At 45.3% G+C, this 21,119-nt stretch overlaps 1 protein-coding gene across 3 annotated transcripts in view; it reads right to left on the bottom strand.

Annotated features, from left to right (window-relative positions):
• Window positions 1–21,119, bottom strand: part of GRIA3 (glutamate ionotropic receptor AMPA type subunit 3) — a 759,693-nt gene that overhangs the window by 177,503 nt on the left and 561,071 nt on the right. For all 3 annotated transcript variants that reach the window (XR_003857595.1, XM_029607859.1, XM_029607861.1), the window contains exon 11: window positions 6,758–7,131. Coding sequence is in view for 2 of the 3 variants with exons in the window: in XM_029607859.1 (XP_029463719.1) it covers window positions 6,758–7,131 (374 nt within the window). In the remaining variant the exon portion in view is untranslated. The remainder of the gene's footprint in view (window positions 1–6,757; window positions 7,132–21,119) is intronic.

Raw genomic sequence — 21,119 nt, 5'->3', positions numbered from 1 at the left:
GAGGCAATGCATCTCATCATCCGTCGTTGGGGGACTCCACACCTCGATCTAATGGCGACCTTTCTCAACACCAAGGCTCCACGCTTCTTCAGCCGCAGAAGAAAGCGCGGCGCGGAGGGGGTGGATGCCCTCGCCCTTCCGTGGCCGTCGGATCAACTGCTCTATGTGTTTCCTCCTTGGCCTCTGGTCGGCAAGGTTCTCCGCAGGTTGGAACATCATCGAGGGACTGTAATTCTCGTCGCCCCGGAATGGCCCCGTCGGCCATGGTTCGCAGATCTACTTCAGATGACGGTGGACGGCCCACTTCGCCTGTCCCATCTTCCTCATCTTCTCCGTCAGGGGCCGGTATTTTTCGAGCAGGCAGAACTCTTCTGTTTTGCGGCCTGGCTTTTGAACGGCGCCGTCTCCGCCACAGAGGCTACCCGGAGACAGTGATCTCAACGATCCTTCGTTCCCGCAAGCCTTCGACCTCCGTCGCTTACGTTCGAGTTTGGAAGGTCTTCGAAGCCTGGTGCTCCGACCGCGGGGTCCAAACCATGGAGGCGACTGTCCCGCTGATCCTTCATTTCCTACAGGATGGTCTGGATAAGGGTCTCGCCTATAATTCGCTCCGGGTTCAGGTGGCGGCCTTGAATGTCTTGGTACAGAAGGACTGCTCTCTACCCCTTCAGCCGGATATCGCACGTTTTCTGAAGGGTACCAAACACCTACGGCCACCGGTCAGGGATCCTTTCCCTTCTTGGAGCCTCAACTTGGTGCTGCGAATGCTGTCGGGCCCTCCTTTTGAACCCCTGAGGGGGTCCTCCCTCAAGGACCTGACCCTCAAGATGGTTTTCCTGGTAGCCATCTCTTCTGCTTGCCGGATCTCAGAGCTTCAAGCCTTGTCCTGCCGGGACCCTTATCTGCGTTTCTCCGACTCCGGGGTTTCCCTTCGTACGGTGCCATCCTTCCTACCAAAGGTGGTCTCGGCCTTTCACGTCAATTAAACGGTGGAGCTTCCAGCGTTCGCTCCAGAGGAACCCCGGTCTCTCCGGCTCCTGGACGTCAAGCGTGTGCTGCTCCGTTACCTGGAGGTTACCAATGACTTCCGGGTATCCGATCATTTGTTTGTCCTCTGGTCAGGACCGAGGAGAGGTTCTCAGGCATCCAAGACGACTATTGCGCGCTGGATAAAGGACGCCATCTCATCGGCTTACATTGCGGCGGGGTGGGTGCCGCCTCGCAGCGTGTCGGCTCATTCCACGCGATCCCAAGCGGCGTCCTGGGCGGAATCTCGCTCCGTTTCCTCCCAGGAAATCTGCCGTGCGGCGACGTGGAAGTCGTTGCACACTTTTTCCAGACATTACAGACTACACCTGGCGCCTCAGTGCACGGGTTCTTTTGGCGATCAAGTTCTCCGAGCAGGTCTCTCAGGACCCCACCCGGTTTAGGGAAGCTTGGGTACATCCCACTGTCTGGACTGATCCAGGTACGTACAGGGAAAAGAAAATTATTCCTTACCTGCTAATTTTCGTTCCTGTAGTACCATGGATCAGTCCAGATGCCCGCCACTAGGGGTTCATTAGGTCTTGCTCGGATTCTTCCAGGTAACTTTCATTCTGTTTGTCTCTGATTATTGTTAAAGTTCACAGCTCCTCACAAGTTGACTGTTGGTGGTCCCGTTGACCGTTTGTTTATATCTTTCTCTGTTCCTTTTCGGGAACGGTTCTGGATCCAAAATGTTGTGTTTTGCTTTTGGGCTTTGCTATGCGTAATACTGAGCTCCAGCAGAGGGTGCACTACTCTATATGCTGACACTCTCAAACTCTGTTCTGACTCCATCTGCTGGTCGGGGGATATAACCCACTGTCTGGACTGATCCATGGTACTACAGGAACGAAAATTAGCAGGTAAGGAATAATTTTCTTTTTGAGATCTGGAGCCTGGAATGGAAGGCCTTGGATGAGATTGGACTGATTCTTCCACCAAGCCAGAGATAAGCGAAGTGGGTTGGTGATGTGGACAATAGCTGACAGTGGTTGAGATGATTGTATCCCCTGTGACCTTAAAGTCCACTGCATGACTCTCATGGCGAGATGAGCCATTGGAGTGACATGTACCGAGGAAGCCATGTGTCCTAGCAATACTAGGAAGTGACGTGCAGTTGAGCGTTTTCGAGACTGCAGTTGATGGGCGAGAGAAATGAGAGTGAGAGCTCGTTCTTGTGGAAGAAATGCTTTTGCTTTGAAGGTGTCCAAGTCTGCCCCTATGAACGACAGGGTTTGTGATGGGACTAAGTTGGACTTTTGGTAATTGATGAGAAACCCTAGAGAGATCAGGATATGCAAGGGGGAGAACGTAGGGATGTCAGAGCAGTTTGCTGTGTGGGAGCCCTGATCAGCCAATCATTAAGGTAGGGGTAAACATGGACACCTTGAGTTCTTAGGAATGCTGCTACTACTACGAGGCACTTGGTGAAGACTTGTGGTGTAGATGCCAGGCCGAATAGTAGCACTCAGTATTGATAGTGCTTTGGGCCTACCAGGAATCACAGAAATTTGCGTTGAGACGGAGTTATTGCGATGTGTGTGTAAGCGTCCTGGAGATCTAGAGAGCTGAGCCAGTCTTCCTTTTGCAGAAAGGGAAGGAGGGAATCCAAGATTACCATCTTGAACTTTTCTCTTTGTAGGTATTTGTTTAAGGCATGAAGGTCTAGTATTGGGCGAACGCCACCTAATGTTTTTGGGATTAGAAAGTACCGGGAGTAGAAGCCGAGGCCCTTTTGAGAGTAGGGCACTGGTTCGATTGCTCTGGATTGAAGGAGGAGGGAGACCTCCTGATCCAGGAGAGGTGAGTGATCGGATATTCCCCACGTCAGCCGAGGTGGGGAGTCCAGCGGAATGGCGAGAAAGTTGAGATGATAACCTTGAGTGATTATGGCAAGAACCCACTGGTCTGAGGTGATTGTGTGCCAGATGTTGCTGAAGTGGCACAATCGACCTGCCACTGGTATATGCAGTAGTGGAGGCTGAATGCTGCTCTCTAGGAAAGAGTCAAAAACCAGATGCTGGGCCTGGCTGAGGGGTTGACTGTGGTTTTTGCCTGCGAGGTTGTCTGGACTGGCCTTTCTGGTAAGGCTTAGTAGAGCAGGCTTTGGACAGTGGAGGATAAGATTTCCTTTGGTGGTAGAAAGACTTTTTGGGATCCTTTCTGAATGTTTGTTTAGCAGGATATTCAGAAGGCAACAAGGAGAGTTGGCGAAGAGTCTCTTGGTGATCTTTGAGCTGTGCCACTGCTTGTTGTATCTGTTCACCAAAAAGATTGTCACCAGTGCCAGGCAAGTCAGATAGTCTGTCCTGGACCTCAGGTCATAGGTCCGAAGACTTTAGCCAGGCCCACCTCCTCGCAGAAATAGCTGTTGCTGATACCCTGGAAGCGGTGTCAAAAATATCATATGCTGATCTTATTTCATGTTTGCCCGCTTCTAATCCTTTTTGAATCAGGGCATGTAATTGCTCTTGAGACTGCTGAGGCAGGGACTCAGCAAAGTCCTGTATTTGTTTAAAGAGGATCCTGTTGTACTGGGTCATATAGAGCTGGTAAGAGGCAATGTGGGACATAAGCATTGACCCCTGAAAGACACGCCGACCTATGGCATCCAGGAACTTTTTCTCCTTCCCTGGAGGGAAAGAAGAGTGAGGCTTGGAGTGTCGGGCTTTCTTTTGGGCTAACTCAAGAACCACTGAATGGTGATCCAATTGAGTTTTTTGGAAACCTGGAGTTGACTGGACTAGGTATGTGGTATCCACCTTTCAGTTAACTGGTGTCACCGAACCAGGATGCTTCCAATTCCTCTTCAGAAGATCCAAGAGGACATCATGGATAGGGATAGAGGTGATTTCTTTAGGAGCATCCAGAAATTGCAGAAGTTCCATCATCTGGTGTCTATCATCTTGTTCTGTCTGAAGTTGAAATGGAACCAATTCAGACATTTCCTTCACAAAATTAATGAAGAACAAGTCCTCTGGAGGAGAACGCTTCCTGCTTTCAGTAGGAGAGGGTGGTGATGGTAAGTCATCGGTATCCTGGGACGAATCATCGGTCCATGTGTCATAGGGTTCATCACCAGCACTCCTAGGATCCTTAGAGGGACGAAATGATGGTATTCCTGAAGGTCCTGGTTGAGGCACCGAAAGCATAGAGGGAGTCACCGGAGGCATTGATGGGGACACAGGGCATTGATGAGCGGATCAGCGGCATCAATGGTAGCAAAGACTCTATCGGTGACATCGATGGCTGAGGCATCAGCAGGACTCCCGATGGAGGAAGTAACGGTGTTTCTCCTTCTGTCGATGAAAGAGGAATTGGGGAGGAGGGCACCGGGCCCATCGATGCCCCCGGATCCATCGGAGGAAAAGCAGTGAGCAGCGCTTCCATCCTCGTTAGCGCTACGGTTCAGGAATCGGCACCGGCATCGGAGGAATCTTGAAGCCTTCCATCGCTCTGCCGATGGCCTCTTGAATCATGAGATCCAACTCTTCTTGGAAACCTGGGGCGTGGAGCCCCGATGCTGGAGGAGGAGGCGGAGTCGTAGCCAGAGGGACCACCGTTGGAGGTGGAATCGCGGCTCCTATCACCGGTCATGCTGAAGGTTGCCTCGGTGACCCGGAGCCAGATAGGGATGGTGCCTTTTCTGGACGGCTTTCTTCGGCGGCGGCTCAGACGGTGGTGACGTCGAGGACTTGCTTGCATCGATGGTCTGAGACCTACGGTGTCGATGTCGATGCTTTTCTCGATGATCTCCTCGGTCCTTAAGCTGAGGAGGAACAGAGGGCGTTGATGGCCATGGAGTCATCGATGCCAGTCGGACACCGGTCGGTGTATGATACTGGTGCGACGTAGACAGTGTCGGCTCGGACAACGTCGAGGCTATGGACAACGTTGGAGTTTGTGACCAAAAGACAAGTTCCAACTTCTCCATTCTAGCCTTGAGACCTTTTGGTGTCATAAGGGCACATTTGGTGCAAGTAAGGACATCATGCTCACTCCCTAGACACATTACACAGACCTTGTGAGGGTCAGTAATGGACATTGTGCGAGTGCAGTCGAGGCATCGATGGAACCACGATGCCATGGCCTCTGAAAAGATTTAGCCGCGGTGCGGTCGATGGCCAGTAGGCCACGAGGGCCGAACTTGATGGGAATCGACCAGAATCAGGTAAAAAAACTTACCGGATCACTGCAGACACAAAAATTGAATAGGGAGACCCCTGTGGGGTATTAAATTATGAAGTAATTCCGTGAGGAAAATTCCTGTCAGGAATCTGTGTAGAGCTCCTTAACCGACGTGGCTACTGCTGCGCGTAAAAAAGAAGACTGAAGGGGGACTCTTGCTGGTTGCAGGTTAGTGTCATCCTGGGCATGCCCAGTAGGTGCCAGTCAAAGTTCTAGAAACTTTGACAAAAGTGTTTCGTGATTGGGCTCCATCCACGTTTTGGTTTCTCTTTTTTGTGTTTTAACATACCTGAAAACTCAACCATGGGCTCAGTGTATGCCAACTGAAGGTGTGGCGTGTGTCAGTCTGAGAACATGAGTGAACTGCAAGGAGTTCTAAAAGGAGTGGGCTCTCATTCACTTCTGGATGAAGGCGTGCCAAGGAGAAAAGGAGTTGCCTAGACCTAGTAGGCTTACTGTGATCTCAAGGAGATTCAAGGAGGAGTAAGAGAAATGCTAATCAAGAACTGTGAATAAGAAGAAGAAAGAAGGACTGCAGAAGAGGTGTGAGAAATTGGACTTTGTTTATGAAATCACTAAATTGACTAACAAGATATTCCCTTATCAGTTGAGAGGGAGCTTACAAAGTGACCCATAATTGATGGGAGAGGAAGAGAAATTGAACTTATTAAATGGAAATCATTAGAACCATCTATCTAAATTTTTTGGAAAGAAGGAAGGTAACAGCCTTAAATTTACGATATCAACTATTGAAACAACTATTGAAATTTTAATCAATTTCACCATTAGTAAAAGTTATGTTGGAAACCAATGATTCCAGTGTGATTATTACTGCTGTGATCATTAATGATGTTTGCATGAACTTTTAAAATTGGGATTTGACTAAAGAAATGCACACGACCTAGAACAGAAACTGTGGACAGTCAGATAAATTAACAGTTTTGGAAGAACGAACTTAAAAGTCTGTGTTTGAGGTATGGTTCCAAGGGCCTTTATCCAGGACGATCAGCCCAGGGATTATATATACATGAATGCATGAATGGCATTAGAGATAATGCCAATCATTCAGTCATAATACCCACTACTTATCCGCAAAGAATTATAATGATTTAAATCAACAGGAGGTTGGAGGTTGGTTAATGATTCTTCCTATGTTGGTTTAAGGTAACCTGGCAGGTACCGTTAATGACAACTATATATATGAAACCACTTCTCCTCTTTCAAATATTTTTTCTTTATTGAAGTAATATGTAGTGTTTTCATTATAATTCTTTGCAGATAACGAGTGGGTGTTATTTTTGTGTTAAAGTATACTTTTCTCACGACGTGGATTCTTGTATTTTTTTGGTAAGTCATACAGTCATAGCAGGTGAATGTTTAGCAAGCTTTATAGTGACTTGATGATAAAGCTTAGTGCTTGGCTGGAATGTGTAAACTAATAAATACAAAACAAAAGAAGTTGGAATTAAAGGCTTGAGAAAGAAACATATATGTGCATTTGATCATAAACCACAAGTACGTGATGGAGTAATATAAAACAAACCTTGGAGAAATATCGCATCCTTGCTGCATAAAGGCACCCAGAGAAAACCAAAGGCTGTTAAATATGCCAAACTCGTTTGGTGGGTCAGGAGGGTTCTGAGGATCACGGGCTTCATCGCTGTCCTCCAAGTGCCATTCATAAGGGCTGAATCTGCTGACCAAGAAAAGAACTACACTGACTCCAATATATGCAAAAACGATGCACATCCAGATCTCATAGGCCAAAGGATCCAAAAAGGAGAAGACCCCAGGTTTAGATTTTTGAGGCTTCTTGATCATGATGGAGATTCCCAAGCTCATAAAAGGTTTTGAAAAGTCTATCACTTCTTCTCGTACCAGTGTGATGGTGAGGGGGGCAACAGCTATATCTGCTCTCTGAAAATGGAGAAAATATGGGAGTTAGTTGAAACCTCTTTGCAACTCATTCTCAATCTTCTCATCCTAAATCAACAAGCAAAACATCTGCTGTATGTCATGGTTAATGTATAAGGCAATATAAAGCAGAGGAAAATGTATTCCAATTGCAGCAATAAAAAAAGAATGATAGAAATGCATATCAAGGAACCAATTTATAAAAGTATGCCTCTTTACAAGTAAGAAGTGAAGAATTTACACATGAATAGCTACGTTCTGAAGGGACATACTGTTACTTTAAGTCTGATTGTTGCATAATTTGAAGGGGAAAAGTGAAGGCATTCAGCTTTTCCATATAATTTATACTAAACATGTGCTTAATTGTGCAGCACTCAGATGGTCCCTGGCTGGTGCATTGTAAAGTGTGCATGTGAAGTTCATGTACATGTGGCATGTTTGAAGTTGTGACTATGTGGTCTTGAAAGCACATGTAGAAAGCTCATGTAGAACCTGTGTTAATCTGTAGCAACAAAAAAGACAGAGGCTAGGCTAGTGGCACGTTATAGATGAAATGATTTATTGAGGCCAGAATCACTTCATCCTCTAAAAACATGGACTTTTGTCCTAGAAAGCTCATGCCTCAATTAATTAGTCTATTATGTAGAATATTATTCTTATGCTGGTACAATAAAAAGTAACAGGACCTCAAAATGAATTCTACCTGAAGTTCAGAAAAGAAGGAGAAATTCATAAACAAAACAGAAATATTCCCCAATCTATTCACAGTGCAAATCTGACAGGATTTATTTAATCTGCACATTACAGCTGGTAGTCTCTCGATACTCCTGCAAGTTAATTCTTGGCACTTAACCAGTAGGGGCTGTCCAACTTCAAAGCCCGAAGAAAGAAATAGGGATTTGGGACAACTGACCCACAAAACTTTAACAAACCAATAACTTTTCAGACAGGTAGAAAATGCCAATGGTTTTCAACAGCAAGGGACTAGAATTGGGCTCCTTATGATCATGACCGGGGGAATACAAAGCATTTATTTATCTATTTAGCTAGTTGTTTTATATACCGTCGTTCCAAAAGAAGATCACAACTGTTTACAGTAACAGCATTCATAATACATGGTTTTCAATCATATACTTTGTGTTCACATTCCACATCTCATTCAAGACCATAGCAAGTGCATATTCTAGTTTATAGTTATACATATTCTAGGATATCAAACAAGCTATTATATAAATTTAGTTCATATTTCTAGTTCAACCCAACAGTAAATACAAATTCTAATTCTTATTGATACTTTTCTAGTTCAACATAATAGTGAATACATGGATACTTATCTCTCTTAAGGGGTTATTTACTAAGCCATGTTATTTTCCCCCAAAGAAAATACTTGGTACCACAGCTTAGAAAACCATGTGGTAGCTTCCACAGTGGTAAAATAGCCTGAGTAAAAATATTGCAGCTTACACCATGCAATGGCAGCACGCTCAGGGCCCTCTATCATGTTAAAGGGCAGAAAAGCCTTAACAAATCCCCCTGCAACATGTGGAACTTACACCGGGAGTCATGTGAGAACCCCATCCCAACCCACTGCTATCCCCTTGAGGTGGTTTCAGTGCCAAATAAAAAACATTTCAAAAAAATAAATGTGGTTCTGGCCCCTCCCACTCCCCAACCCTGCCCCTTTGCAAAAAAGGACCCTGGCCTCCAAACCCCTCCCAGCTCTAGGACCCACCTCACTCTAACCCACTCCTCCAATCCCTTTAACCTCGCAATACCTGGTGAGTTAGTGGGGCTCAGAGTGCCCCCTTAAATTCTGATTCCTGTGCCATCTTTCAAAATGATGCTAACCCTTAATTCCACTGTCACAAAGAGAGACCCCACACTGGAAGCAATGTGCAGAGGCAATATTGTTTATTTATTTTGTAGGTCACCTCCATTCATCTGGTTCATTTCAAATGAAAGCAAGTTTTTGTTTAGTCATTCCATTCACTTTTTGTTTTCCATTGAAATCAATGGAGAATATTTTGAGCTCTAAAATTTGGGTTTTCTAATCAATTTTAATGAAACTTGTTGGTAGACATTATCAGAAGTGGAAAGACAACTCTAGGGCACCAAGCCTGTGGCAAAGTGGCACAAACAGCCTAAGGCACTGTAAAGGGGCAAAAGGGCACTATTATTTATTTATTTATTTTTATTTTAATTACAGTATATTTTGCATTTCAAGCACTTCAAAGCAAATTTCATCATTGGCAGGAGTTCTCCAAGGCACTGTGAGAGGAGAAAAACAGTAGCAAGAATGGCAAGACTTCAAAAGAGGGCATCAACAACAGTGGCATGAAACCCCAAAGGTAGCACATGAGGGCAAATTGGCACCAGGAGTGGCAAGAACATCCTAAGGCACCAAAGGGGGAAAGAAGCAGCAAAGATGCCTGGAAAACCTTTAAGGCACTGCTAGAGGGATTAAGCTGCACCAAGAGTGGCATGAAGATTCCTAAGGCACCATGAAAGAAGCAAAGTAGGCACTCACAGTGGCAAGAACATCCCAAGATGTAGAGTCTGGCGTATGGCAATAAGGCAGAGTGGCAGCAAGATCCTCATGGTGTGAAGTCTGGGGCATGGCATCCAAGGCTGAGTGGCAGAAAGACTCCCATGGTGTAGCATAAGTGGTATAGTAGTAAGGCAAAGTGGCAGCAAGCCCCCCAAGCTATCGAGTCGAGTACGGCACCAAGGCTGAGTGGCCCAAAATCCTCCAGAGTGGTACATAAGGGGTATGACAACAAGGCAGAGTGGTAACAAGACCCCAGGATCATATATCAGGGGTATGGCAGCAGGCAAACAGACAGTAAGAACCAGAATATAGCCTAAGGGGTATAATGGCAAGGTACAGTGGCAGCAAGACCCCAAGGTATAGAGTCTGGGAAATAGCAGCAAGGCAGATTGGCAGCAAGACCCCCAAATTATAGAGTCTGAGGTACAGCAGGAAGGCTGAATGGCAGCAAGACCTCCAAAGCGGCACATCAGAGGTACAGCAGCAAGGTAGATTGGCAACAAGACCCCCAAGGTGTAGTGCAAGTATTATAGTAGCAAAGAAGTTTGTCAGCAAGAATCCCAAAGTGTAGTGTCTGGGGTACAACAATAAGGCTGCATGCAAGACCCCCAATGTGGTATATGATGAAATATCAGCAGGGGAGAGTGTCAGCAAGTCCTCTAAGGTGATACATCAGGGGTATAGCAGCAAGGCTTAGTGGCAGCAAGACCCCCAAGGTGTAGCATAAGGTCTATAGCAGCAAGGAAGAGTGGCAGTAAGGCCCCCCAAGGTGGTACAACAGGGTTATGGCAGCAAGGCAGAGTAGCAGTAAATCCCATGAGGTGTAGTGTTAGGAGCAGGGCTGTAAGACAGAGTGGCAGAAATCTTAAAGGCAGTTTCAGAGGCATCACTCATGCTCACTATCTGCACTGCCTGCTCTTCCTGGGGACTGCTCTCAGCACCATCAGTATCATCTACTTCCCCCACCTCCTCACTGAGGAGTAGATTTTAAAAGGCCCATGCACACGTCCATGTGCTCACGGTTCCTGGCACACAGACATGGATGGTCTGATTTTATAATATGCGCGCGTTGGCGTGTGCATGTTATAAAATCCATTTCCCATGCATACATATGTGCCAGATTTTAATATCCATGCACATGTAGAGGCGGGTGGCCTCCTCTGTACGCGGGGGGGATTTTTAAAATTAGGCGTGCCGACACGATTGGGCTTTTTCCCAGTTCCCTCCGAGTCTACTCCAATTAAGGAGCAGACTAGGAGGGATCCTTTCTATCCCCTACCTAAACTTCCTCCCTTTGCCCCTCTCCACTCCGACCCCTATATCAAGCCTAGCTAGCCCCAATTTTTTTGTTTTTGTACTTACTGTTCTTCTGGAGCAGAAGTATCTTCCATGTGCCGGCCGACTGCCGGTGCGCTCTTCCCAGGGACAGGGCCTAATGGCTACTGTCCCGGCCAGCCTCCACCCCCAGTCAGCCCCTTTTAGTTGGCCTGGCACTTCGGCGCGTATCGTGGGTTATGCATGTGGCTGGGCCTTTTAGAAAATGAGCGTGGCACACACAGGGCCCTGCTATGCGCATAACCCCCAGTATTTGCTTGTGCAGAGCTTTTAAAATAAGGGCTTAAGATGCTACTGCTAGAGCAGGGGTGGCTAACTCTGGTCCTTGAGAGCTACAAACACCTGATTTTCAGAATATCCACAATGAATATGCATGAGATAGATTTGCATACAATAGAGGCAGTGCACGCAAATCTATCTCATGCATATTCATTTTGGGTATCCTGAAAACCAGGCTTGTTTGTTGCTCTTGAGAACTGGAATTGGTTATTCCTCGACTACAGATTCCAAATTTTCTTTGATATCTTCTGATTCAGAGAATCTGAGAAACAATTCAGAATCAGTTTTTGAAAATACTGTTTCAATTACCTTAGAAGTAGTAATCATGGAGCTATTGGTTTGGGTGTCACACTTCTGTTGTCACTGTCCTTGCCCCTGCCCTGCTAACACCAACCTCAGATGGCTCTTCCATCTTTAGCCCCTGCTCCAAAGCAAGAAGGAGAAGAACAGGTGCAATACATGCTTTCCCAATTTTAACTTCTTATGGCTTGAGTCAACTTCCACTGCTTGCTTTCTGTGGTTAAAAAAATAACTTTTATATTTAGGGTCAAGACTTCCTTTCTGTCACTGCTACTAGTACTGCTTGTTCTTCTGGGCTGGCTCTGCTGCAACACCCATTCCTCTACCCCTACCATCTTTCTTCACGTTGCCATTTCTTCCTTTCCCCTTTGCTCACAGTGGCATGATGAAATTTGATGTGGCTACTGGATTTTGCTGTCACAATATATTTTATTGATACTGTACTACTCACCAGTACTACTCTGTTACTGACTGTCTGTCACACACACACTCAATCAAGTTGACAGACTGAGTTCACTTCAATGCTTAGCAAGCACAGTACTAACTTGCCAAACAGAGTTAGCAGCTTGCTAGTGGCGCAAACTCAGTCTCTTTCTTTCTAGGGCTATCCCTCACGGTCGGGTAGATTTTATAAATTTACGCTAGCGCGTACTTTTGTTCGCGCACCAGGCGTGAACAAAAGTACGCTGGATTTTATAAGATACGTGCGTAGCCGTGCGTATCTTATAAAATCCGGGGTCGGCGCGCGCAAGAGGGTGCACATTTGTGCAACCTGCGCGCGCCGAGCCCAGTGTGCGCTGCCTGTTCCCTCCAAGGCTGCTCCAAAATCGAAGCGGCCTCAGAGGGAACTTTCTTTCCACCCCCCCGCACCTTCCCCTCCCTTCCCCTATCTAACCCACCCCCCGGCCCTATCTAAACCCCCCCTACCTTTGTTAGCAGATTTACGCCTGCAGGCTGCTGGCGCGCCATCACCCGACCTGGGGGCTGGTCCGGAGGCCTCGACCACACCCCCGGGCCAGCGCCATGCCCCGGTCCCGCCCCGAACTGCCCCCTGACCCTGGACATGCCCCCGGACACGCCCCCAGACATGCCCCCTCCCCCACTCCTTTTATGAAGCCCCGGGACTTACGCTCGTCCCAGGGCTGTGCGCGCGCCGGCGGCCTATGGAAAATAGGCGCACCGGTGCGCAAGTGCCCTGCGTGCGTAAATCTGGCCGGATTTACGTGCGCAGGGCTTTTAAAATCCGGCCCAGTGTGTGCAAAAATGTCTCTCTCTCTCTCTCACACACACACTTAAGCATACATACAGGCAGGGTAATTTTAAAAGGAACTCATGTGCACCCATAAATGTGTGTATCTGCGCGCAAGCGGAGATATGCAACAATTTTAAAGCCTGCATGCAATAACATACATATCATTTAAAATACCCTTCCCACGTTTATGTTTGCATGTGATCTTAAGAGGTGGCTTTCATAAATAACCTGCACATATTTCTGCTAGGGCTTTAGCGGCTTTTATGCAAGTATGCAGGTGGTTTTTAATACATGCTCGTGTGAGGGAAAAAAAAAACAGTTTTTCCAAGTAGTCCACCAATTGCCCAGTTCATTTTGAGGGGTTCAAATTCTTCTGGCTTTTCATCCTGCAAGCCCTCTACTTGACCCCGAATCCTCTGGAGATCTTTAGGGCTAAAAGCCCTAAAGATCTCCAGACTTGCCCCCCATCAGGACCAGCAATGAAGTTGCACAGATAACAAGCTGAAGCGTGCCATGGTCAGCCTTTTTAAAAATACAAATTTACGCGCATAAGTCTTGACCCCACCCCGGAACACCTACACCCCCGCCCCTTTTCCACCCTCTTATTTTTGATACTTGCACTGGTAAGTACATGTGTAATTTGCGGCTTCTTAAAATTCACGTTGCTCGTGCGCGGCCCATATATGCATGTATATGGCCATTTTTGTGAGAGCAACACTTTTATTAAAATATACCTGAGTGTGTATGTGTATGTACTGCTGATTAACTCCTTTTGCAGCACAAAAAAACTGACAGAGAAAAAAATGGCAAGGCTGCTTTTCTGTTCTCTCTCTGCTAGTTAAACAGTGCATTGTGCAGTCTGAGCTAATAAACACTACTGTTTGCACACTGGCATTGCTTCTCTATCTCCTCTCCACTACCCTTTGCCCCACTCCAGTGAACAGACTGAAAGCAGCAGCACCTCTCTCTCTCTTTCACAGTGACAGTACTTTGACTGTAATAATGAAGAAAAGAAAAAGCCTTTTGCCAAGGCCTAAATTCTTCTCTATTTAAACATTTTCTTTGACTCTAAGAGAGCTTCTGAAAAGTCAACAGAGAAAACGGAGTTTCTTTGCCCTGCTCAGACCTTTCAGTGGGAACGAAGTTAATGTCACTTAATCCAGATGCCAGCTAAAGGCTAGTTAAAAAAAATGCTTCACCTTGATTGGTCCTCCATTTTGTCTATTTGCCTAGTTCTCCCACTTTGGCTCCAGCCAGGCTGCTGCCTCACTGTAAAATTTTTAATGTGCCATAGGCTTGAATGGGAATCATAATCAAATTAAATAAAATGTTTGTTTAAATTCATTCACACTTTCCATTCATTTTGAGGGTGCACAAATGAAACAAAAATGGTCTCATTTGTTGTATTTTATCCATTTGTTTCAAACAGATGCACATCCCTACATACTAGCATGTTATAATATAAGGCAGTAGGAGAGGCAAGCAAGAGAAGCAATGACACAAGGGAATAGAGGAGATCACAAGAGACAAATAAAGACAGCACACACCAGGCTATGATGGAATAAATGCATACATTTGTTTCATTTTTCTGAAATGCACATTTTAACCAGTATAGCTGAATGCAGCAATTTCAAATAAATGAGATACTCAGAAAAATGAAAAAAAAAATGTCTAACACAACCATTTTTTTCACACTTTTTCATTTGATTTTTAATCCTGGCTGGTTAACCCACTTTTCCATTCCCTTGACGCTAAGCACTTTTCTCATAGACACAAAATGGGAGTATAGCCTTGGTAAATTAGACCTTATATTTGTAATTACACAATTTCCTACTGGGGAAAAGAGAACAATATTGCAGGTGCTTAAAAATGCCACCATGAGATGCGTCAGGCTGACTATGCAAGAAACAGTTCCTACCACATAAAAAAAGTATCTTCAATAATTTGCAATGTTGGGAAGTAAATTCTAAACAAAGCACATGCCAATCAGGTGAGGTACATCTAGTATCAGAAGAGAATGATCTGATCAGCCTTATACATGATGGTTATTATAGCCACAACCCCTTCTGTGGTAGATTTTTCAAGATGCTGTGGCAAGAATTAGCAAATTCTGTGTTACAATTCTGTAGAAAATTTACATAAAGTTTTATATTTCTTGCAATGTAAAAAAGTTAATTTTTTATTTATAACTTTTCACAAAGTTTTTAAATATTTTTAACTCTATACAAATACAATATTTACCATGTAGAAAAATCAACTGTTTATCAAATAAAGCCATACAGTTCTATGCAAAGTGTATGGTCAAATTGTATGTTTCAATGAATCTCTAACCGAACAGAAGCTGAAACAGATACGCGCACAAAACCCGTTGCGTGCATATCTGAACATTTTCAAAAAGGGATGAGGATGTGGACATGGTCTGGGCATGGGCATTTCAGAGTCTGGACAAGAGATGTGCATGTAAATATTTACATGCCCTGGTGCATGCCAAGGTCCCCTGCCGTGTAACGTTACTTCTGCTATGGATGACGTGTAAGTTATAAAATAAAAGGATTGAGCCATTTAAAAAGGGTTTAAAGGATCTGGAGTAACTGGGGGGGCATGTAGGTTATTAAACTAGGGGGCTTTGGATCGCCTAGCTGTTGTGGTTGAACTGGTGGACTAACTGGTAAACTGGCAATGACATGGGTTCATGCCCATTTTAAAATCCCGCAATGTACATGGTAGAAGCGGGATTTGTGCGCCTATGTGCATGTCCATTTAAAATTTGGTGCACATGTGCGTGTGGCCAGGCTATTTTATAACATGCACGCAAATATGCACGCAAGTTATAAAATGGCTGCATCCCTGGGCGCATGCCAACGCACAGGCGCCAATGTACGCCCATGCGCTGGTTTAAACATTACTGTCCTTGGTTGTGATTTGAGTTCTGTCTGCTTTCAACATCCATGGGCTCCTCTAAGCAGCAGTTGGCTGAGCATTTGAAAATGAAGAAAATTCACTCTTACAAAGCAGGGGATGGCTATTAAAAATATATATCTAAATGCTACTAGCTAGCAATTTCAACTGTTAGAAACATTGTTAAGAAATGGAAGTTACATGGAATTGTTGAAGTCAAGGTAAGATCTGGAAGACCAATTAAAATCTCTGATAAAACCGCCCAAAAACTGGTCAGATCTGCAAAACAGAATTCACTGATCACTGCAAATAACCTGCTGAAAAGTTTAACTGACACTGGCGTAATTGTCCACAAGTACACAATGTAGAGATTACTTACCTGATAATCTCCTTTTCCTTAGTGTATGCAGATGGACTCAAAACAAGTGGGTATAGTGTGCTCGTGCTAGCAGTTGGAGATGGATCTGACGTCAGCACGGGTACATATACCCCCACAGGAAGTGTAGCAAATCAGTACTCTTCCTTGCAAAGCTTTTATGGATTTTCAGAAGGCGTTTGACAATGTTCCTCATGAGAGGCTTCTAGGAAAAGTAAAAAGTCATGGGATAGGTGGCGATGTCCTTTCATGGATTGCAAACTGGCTAAAAGACAGGAAACAGAGAGTAGGATTAAATGGGCAATTTTCTCAGTGGAAGGGAGTGGACAGTGGAGTGCCTCAGGGATCTGTATTGGGACCCTTACTGTTCAATATATTTATAAATGATCTGGAAAGAAATACGACGAGTGAGATAATCAAATTTGCAGATGACACAAAATTGTTCAGAATAGTTAAATCACAAGCAGATTGTGATAAATTGCAGGAAGACCTTGTGAGACTGGAAAATTGGGCATCCAAATGGCAGATGAAATTTAATGTGGATAAGTGCAAGGTGATGCATATAGGGAAAAATAATCCATGCTATAATTACACGATATTGGGTTCCATATTAGGTGCTACAACCCAAGAAAGAGATCTAGGTGTCATAGTGGATAACACATTGAAATCGTCGGTTCAGTGTGCTGCGGCAGTCAAAAAAGCAAACAGAATGTTGGGAATTATTAGAAAAGGAATGATGAATAAAACGGAAAATGTCATAATGCCTCTGTATCGCTCCATGGTGAGACCGCACCTTGAATACTGTGTACAATTCTGGTCGCCGCATCTCAAAAAAGATATAATTGCGATGGAGAAGGTACAGAGAAGGGCTACCAAAATGATAAGGGGAATGGCACAACTCCCCTATGAGGAAAGACTAAAGAGGTTAGGGCTTTTCAGCTTGGAGAAGAGACGACTGAGAGGGGATATGATAGAGGTGTTTAAAATCATGAGAGGTCTAGAACGGGTAGATGTGAATCGGTTATTTACTCTTTCGGATAGTAGAAAGACTAGGGGACACTCCATGAAGTTAGCATGGGGCACATTTAAAACTAATCGGAGAAAGTTCTTTTTTACTCAACGCACAATTAAACTCTGGAATTTGTTGCCAGAGAATGTGGTTCGTGCAGTTAGTATAGCTGTGTTTAAAAAAGGATTGGATAAATTCTTGGAGGAGAAGTCCATTACCTGCTATTAAGTTCACTTAGAGAATAGCCACTGCCATTAGCAATGGTTACATGGAATAGACTTAGTTTTTGGGTACTTGCCAGGTTCTTATGGCCTGGATTGGCCACTGTTGGAAACAGGATGCTGGGCTTGATGGACCCTTGGTCTGACCCAGTATGGCATTTTCTTATGTTCTTATCTTCTTATGTTCTTATGGATATATATGTGTGACTGACTGATCGATTAAATGAACAGGATTACCCTGACCAATTGATGGTAGCTGGAGACCGCCAGTGTACTCAGCCGGAAGGCGTCGACACCCGGCAGGGTGGATGCCCTATATAAGAAAACATGGCTTACCGTGAGTCGGCGAATCCCCGTGTATACCGGCAGCCGGGCGGGATGCTGAGTCCATCTGCATACACTAAGGAAAAGGAGATTATCAGGTAAGTAATCTCAACATTTCCTAGCGTGTAGCAGATGGACTCAAAACAAGTGGGATGTACAAAAGCTACTCCCGGACTGGGCGGGAGGCTGCCCGAGGATTGCCCTCGCAAATGCCGTGTCCTCCCTGGCCTGGACATCCAGATGGTAAAATCTGGAGAAGGTATTGAGGGAGGACCACATCGCTGCTTTACATATCTCTGCAGGCGACAGCAGCTTAGTTTCTGCCCAAGAGGCCGATTGCGCTCTGGTAGAATGAGCCTTGACCTGTAGAGGCGGTGATTTTCCTGCTTCGACGTAGGCTGCCTTGATAACTTCTTTAATCCAGCGGGCGATGGTTGGCCGTGAGGCTGCTTCCCCTTGCTTCTTCCCGCTGTGCGGGACGAACAGGTCTTTCGTACTGCTTCTGACATTTCCAGATATCTGGACAGCAGTCTGCCGATTTCGAGATGGCGTAGCATTCGACCTTCTTCTGACTTCTTCAAACCTTCCGTGGTAGGCAAGGATATGGTTTGGTTGAGGTGAAAGTGTGAGACCACTTTGGGTAAAAAGGATGGAACTGTGCGAAGATGGATAGCCTCTGGAGTGATTCTGAGAAATGGATCATGGCAAGATAGTGCTTGTAGCTCTGAGATGTGGCGTGCTGAACACACAGCCAGCAGGAACACCATCTTCAAGGTTAACAAATGGAGAGACAGGCCTCGAAGGGGCCTGAAGGCTGATCCCGCTAAAAATTCCAATACTAGGTTGAGGTTCCACAAGGGCACCGGCCACTTCAGTGGCGGGGAAATGTGTTTGACTCCCTTCAGGAAACGTGAAACGTCTGGGTGTTTGGCAATGGTGTTGCCGTCACTCCTGGGACCGTAGCAAGACAGTGCTGCTACCTGAACCTTGATGGAGCTGAGGGACAGACCCTTCTGAAGTCCATCTTGCAGGAAGTCCAAAATGATAGGAATCTTAGCGGCATGCGAATAGGTGCTGTGAGAGTCGCACCAGGCTTCAAAAACTCTCCAGATCCTGAATATGTTAGTGATGTGGAGAACTTGCGTGCTCGGAGGAATGTATCTATTACCGGCTCCGAGTATCCCCTTTTCTTCATTCTAGCCCTCTCAATGGCCAGACCGTAAGAGAGAATTGAGCTGGATCCTCGTGGAGGATGGGGCCTTGCCGTAGCAGGTCCCTGTAGGGAGGCAGAGGTAGAGGGTTCCCTGCCAGTAGTCTTCTTATGTCTAGTCGTTAGAATTTGGAAACACGCTCAGCGAGCGTGAGATAGCTCCAAACTGCTTTGGAGACGGAAACTACTGATTTGCTACACTTCCTGTGGGGGTATATGTACCCGTGCTGACGTCAGATCCGTCTCCAACTGCTAGCACGAGCACAATATACCCACTTGTTTTGAGCCCATCTGCTACACGCTAGGAAATACAGCTTTGCTTACACAACAGTGATTTGCATTGCAAAGTTGTAAGAAAGAAACCTTTTCTTATAACCTCATCACAAAAGTCTAATATATTAAGATTTAGATGATGACTAATTGCAGACCCAATGAATTAACTTGTTGGGCCTTATTAACAACTTTTTTTCTTTTTAATAATAACGAATCACCTGGACATATGTCCAAACTTTTGCATTGTTTTATTATTTTAAAATCAGCAAATAAATAGTAATTTTCCATTAAAATTGTCAAAAAGTATTGTGTTTAATTTGGAACATGTAGAGGTTATGTCAGCTTCAGATCACTTAAAGATTCATTGAAACATCCAATTTGACCAGGGGTACCTAAACATTTAACTGTGAAAAGTAATGCCTGTTTTGAATTGAAATGCAGTGCAATCCTCCTTTTTATATTTTGCTGAGAAAGTTTTCATCATCTTCTGAAGTATGAGTTTATGTAGCCCCTTTACAGCACACATAAAATAATGAGAGGATCTGACAAAATTAGAGCAAGAGCCAATTTCTCTAATTTATTTGGTGCATTCAGAAAAATGGGGTCACACAGATGGTGAAGTGGGCCCAGCTAGAGACAGTGGGGTAGGTTACTCCTCTTGGAATAATCCGGGAGTCTTCTAATATCCTCCCCTCCATGAACCCTGTCCCTCATTTGATCTTTAAGTGCTGGCCACCCTTGGAATCCCACAGATTTCATGCTAATCCAAGATTAAATTAAACATTAAAATTAAATTTTCTGGGATGTCCAGTCAGCAACTATGTATGTGCTATATCAAGGATATACAAAACATACTGAATTATGCAGTTAATGAGGTACTCAGCCAAGTTAAACATTCAATAAACAAGAATAATAATTTGCAAATATAATCTGGATTATCTCCTTCTCCCTTCAACATCTCCTTTTCCGTCCATACCATAGTCTGTCAGAATATAGAACTTACATCCTTCTCTCCCATAACCTTGTGCAATACCCCAAATGGTAAAACGTCTTTCATCTTCACAAGAGAATATGTAAAACATCCCCTCAATTTTATCTTCCTGTGCACATAAACTCCTACATGAGAGATGGGCTAAAACCGCTACTAACCAAAAAACACTTCAGGACAGTTCTTCAAGCACTGATTTTCACTAGTACAGACTACTGTAACACACTATTTCTAGGATTACTGTACTCGACAATAAGACCACTACAAGTCCTACAGAACTCTGCTGCCAGAATACTCACTGGCAAGAGCAAAAGAGATCACATCACTCAAACACTGGCCGAGCTACACTGGTTACCAATAGAGTAGTGAGTGCAATATAAAACATTATGCATAATTCACAAACTAATCAATGAAGAAAAAGCTGACTTACATGTACCCCAGAGAAATCTGAGATCAGACAATAAAGCTCTACTAACCATCCCCTCGGTAAAGACAGCAAAACTAACACAAGTTAGAGAGCGAGCATAAGGTACGCGCGTAACCCTTTCTAAATGCCCCTGCGCGCGCCGAGCCTATTTTGCAAGCCCCGGGACGCGCATAAGTCCCGGAGCTTTGCAAGGGGTGTGTGTCGGGGGCGTGTCAGGTGGGCGGCGCAAATTTTGGGGCGTTCTGGGGGGCATGTCTGAGGCATGGTGCCGGCCTGGGGGCGTGGTCGAGGCCTCCGGACCAGCCCCCGGGTCGGGTGATGGCGCACCAGCATCCTGCTGGCGCATGCAGAGTTACGCCTGCCTCTGGCAGGCGTAACTTTCCCAACAAAGGTAGGGGGAAGGTTTAGATAGGGCCGGGGGGTGGGTTAAGTAGGGGAAGGGAGGGGAAGGTGCCGGGGGGGTGTAAGAAAAGTTCCCTCCGAGGCCGCTCCGATTTCGGAGCGGCCTCAGAGGGAACAGGCAGCACGCGCAGGGCTCAGTGTGCGCAAGT

This window comes from Rhinatrema bivittatum, chromosome 6, assembly GCF_901001135.1.
Source record: "Rhinatrema bivittatum chromosome 6, aRhiBiv1.1, whole genome shotgun sequence".
NCBI classification, from domain to species: Eukaryota; Metazoa; Chordata; class Amphibia; order Gymnophiona; family Rhinatrematidae; genus Rhinatrema; species Rhinatrema bivittatum.
The sequence above is the reverse complement of the archived record's forward strand: the minus strand, read 5'-3'. Positions and strand labels throughout refer to the sequence as shown.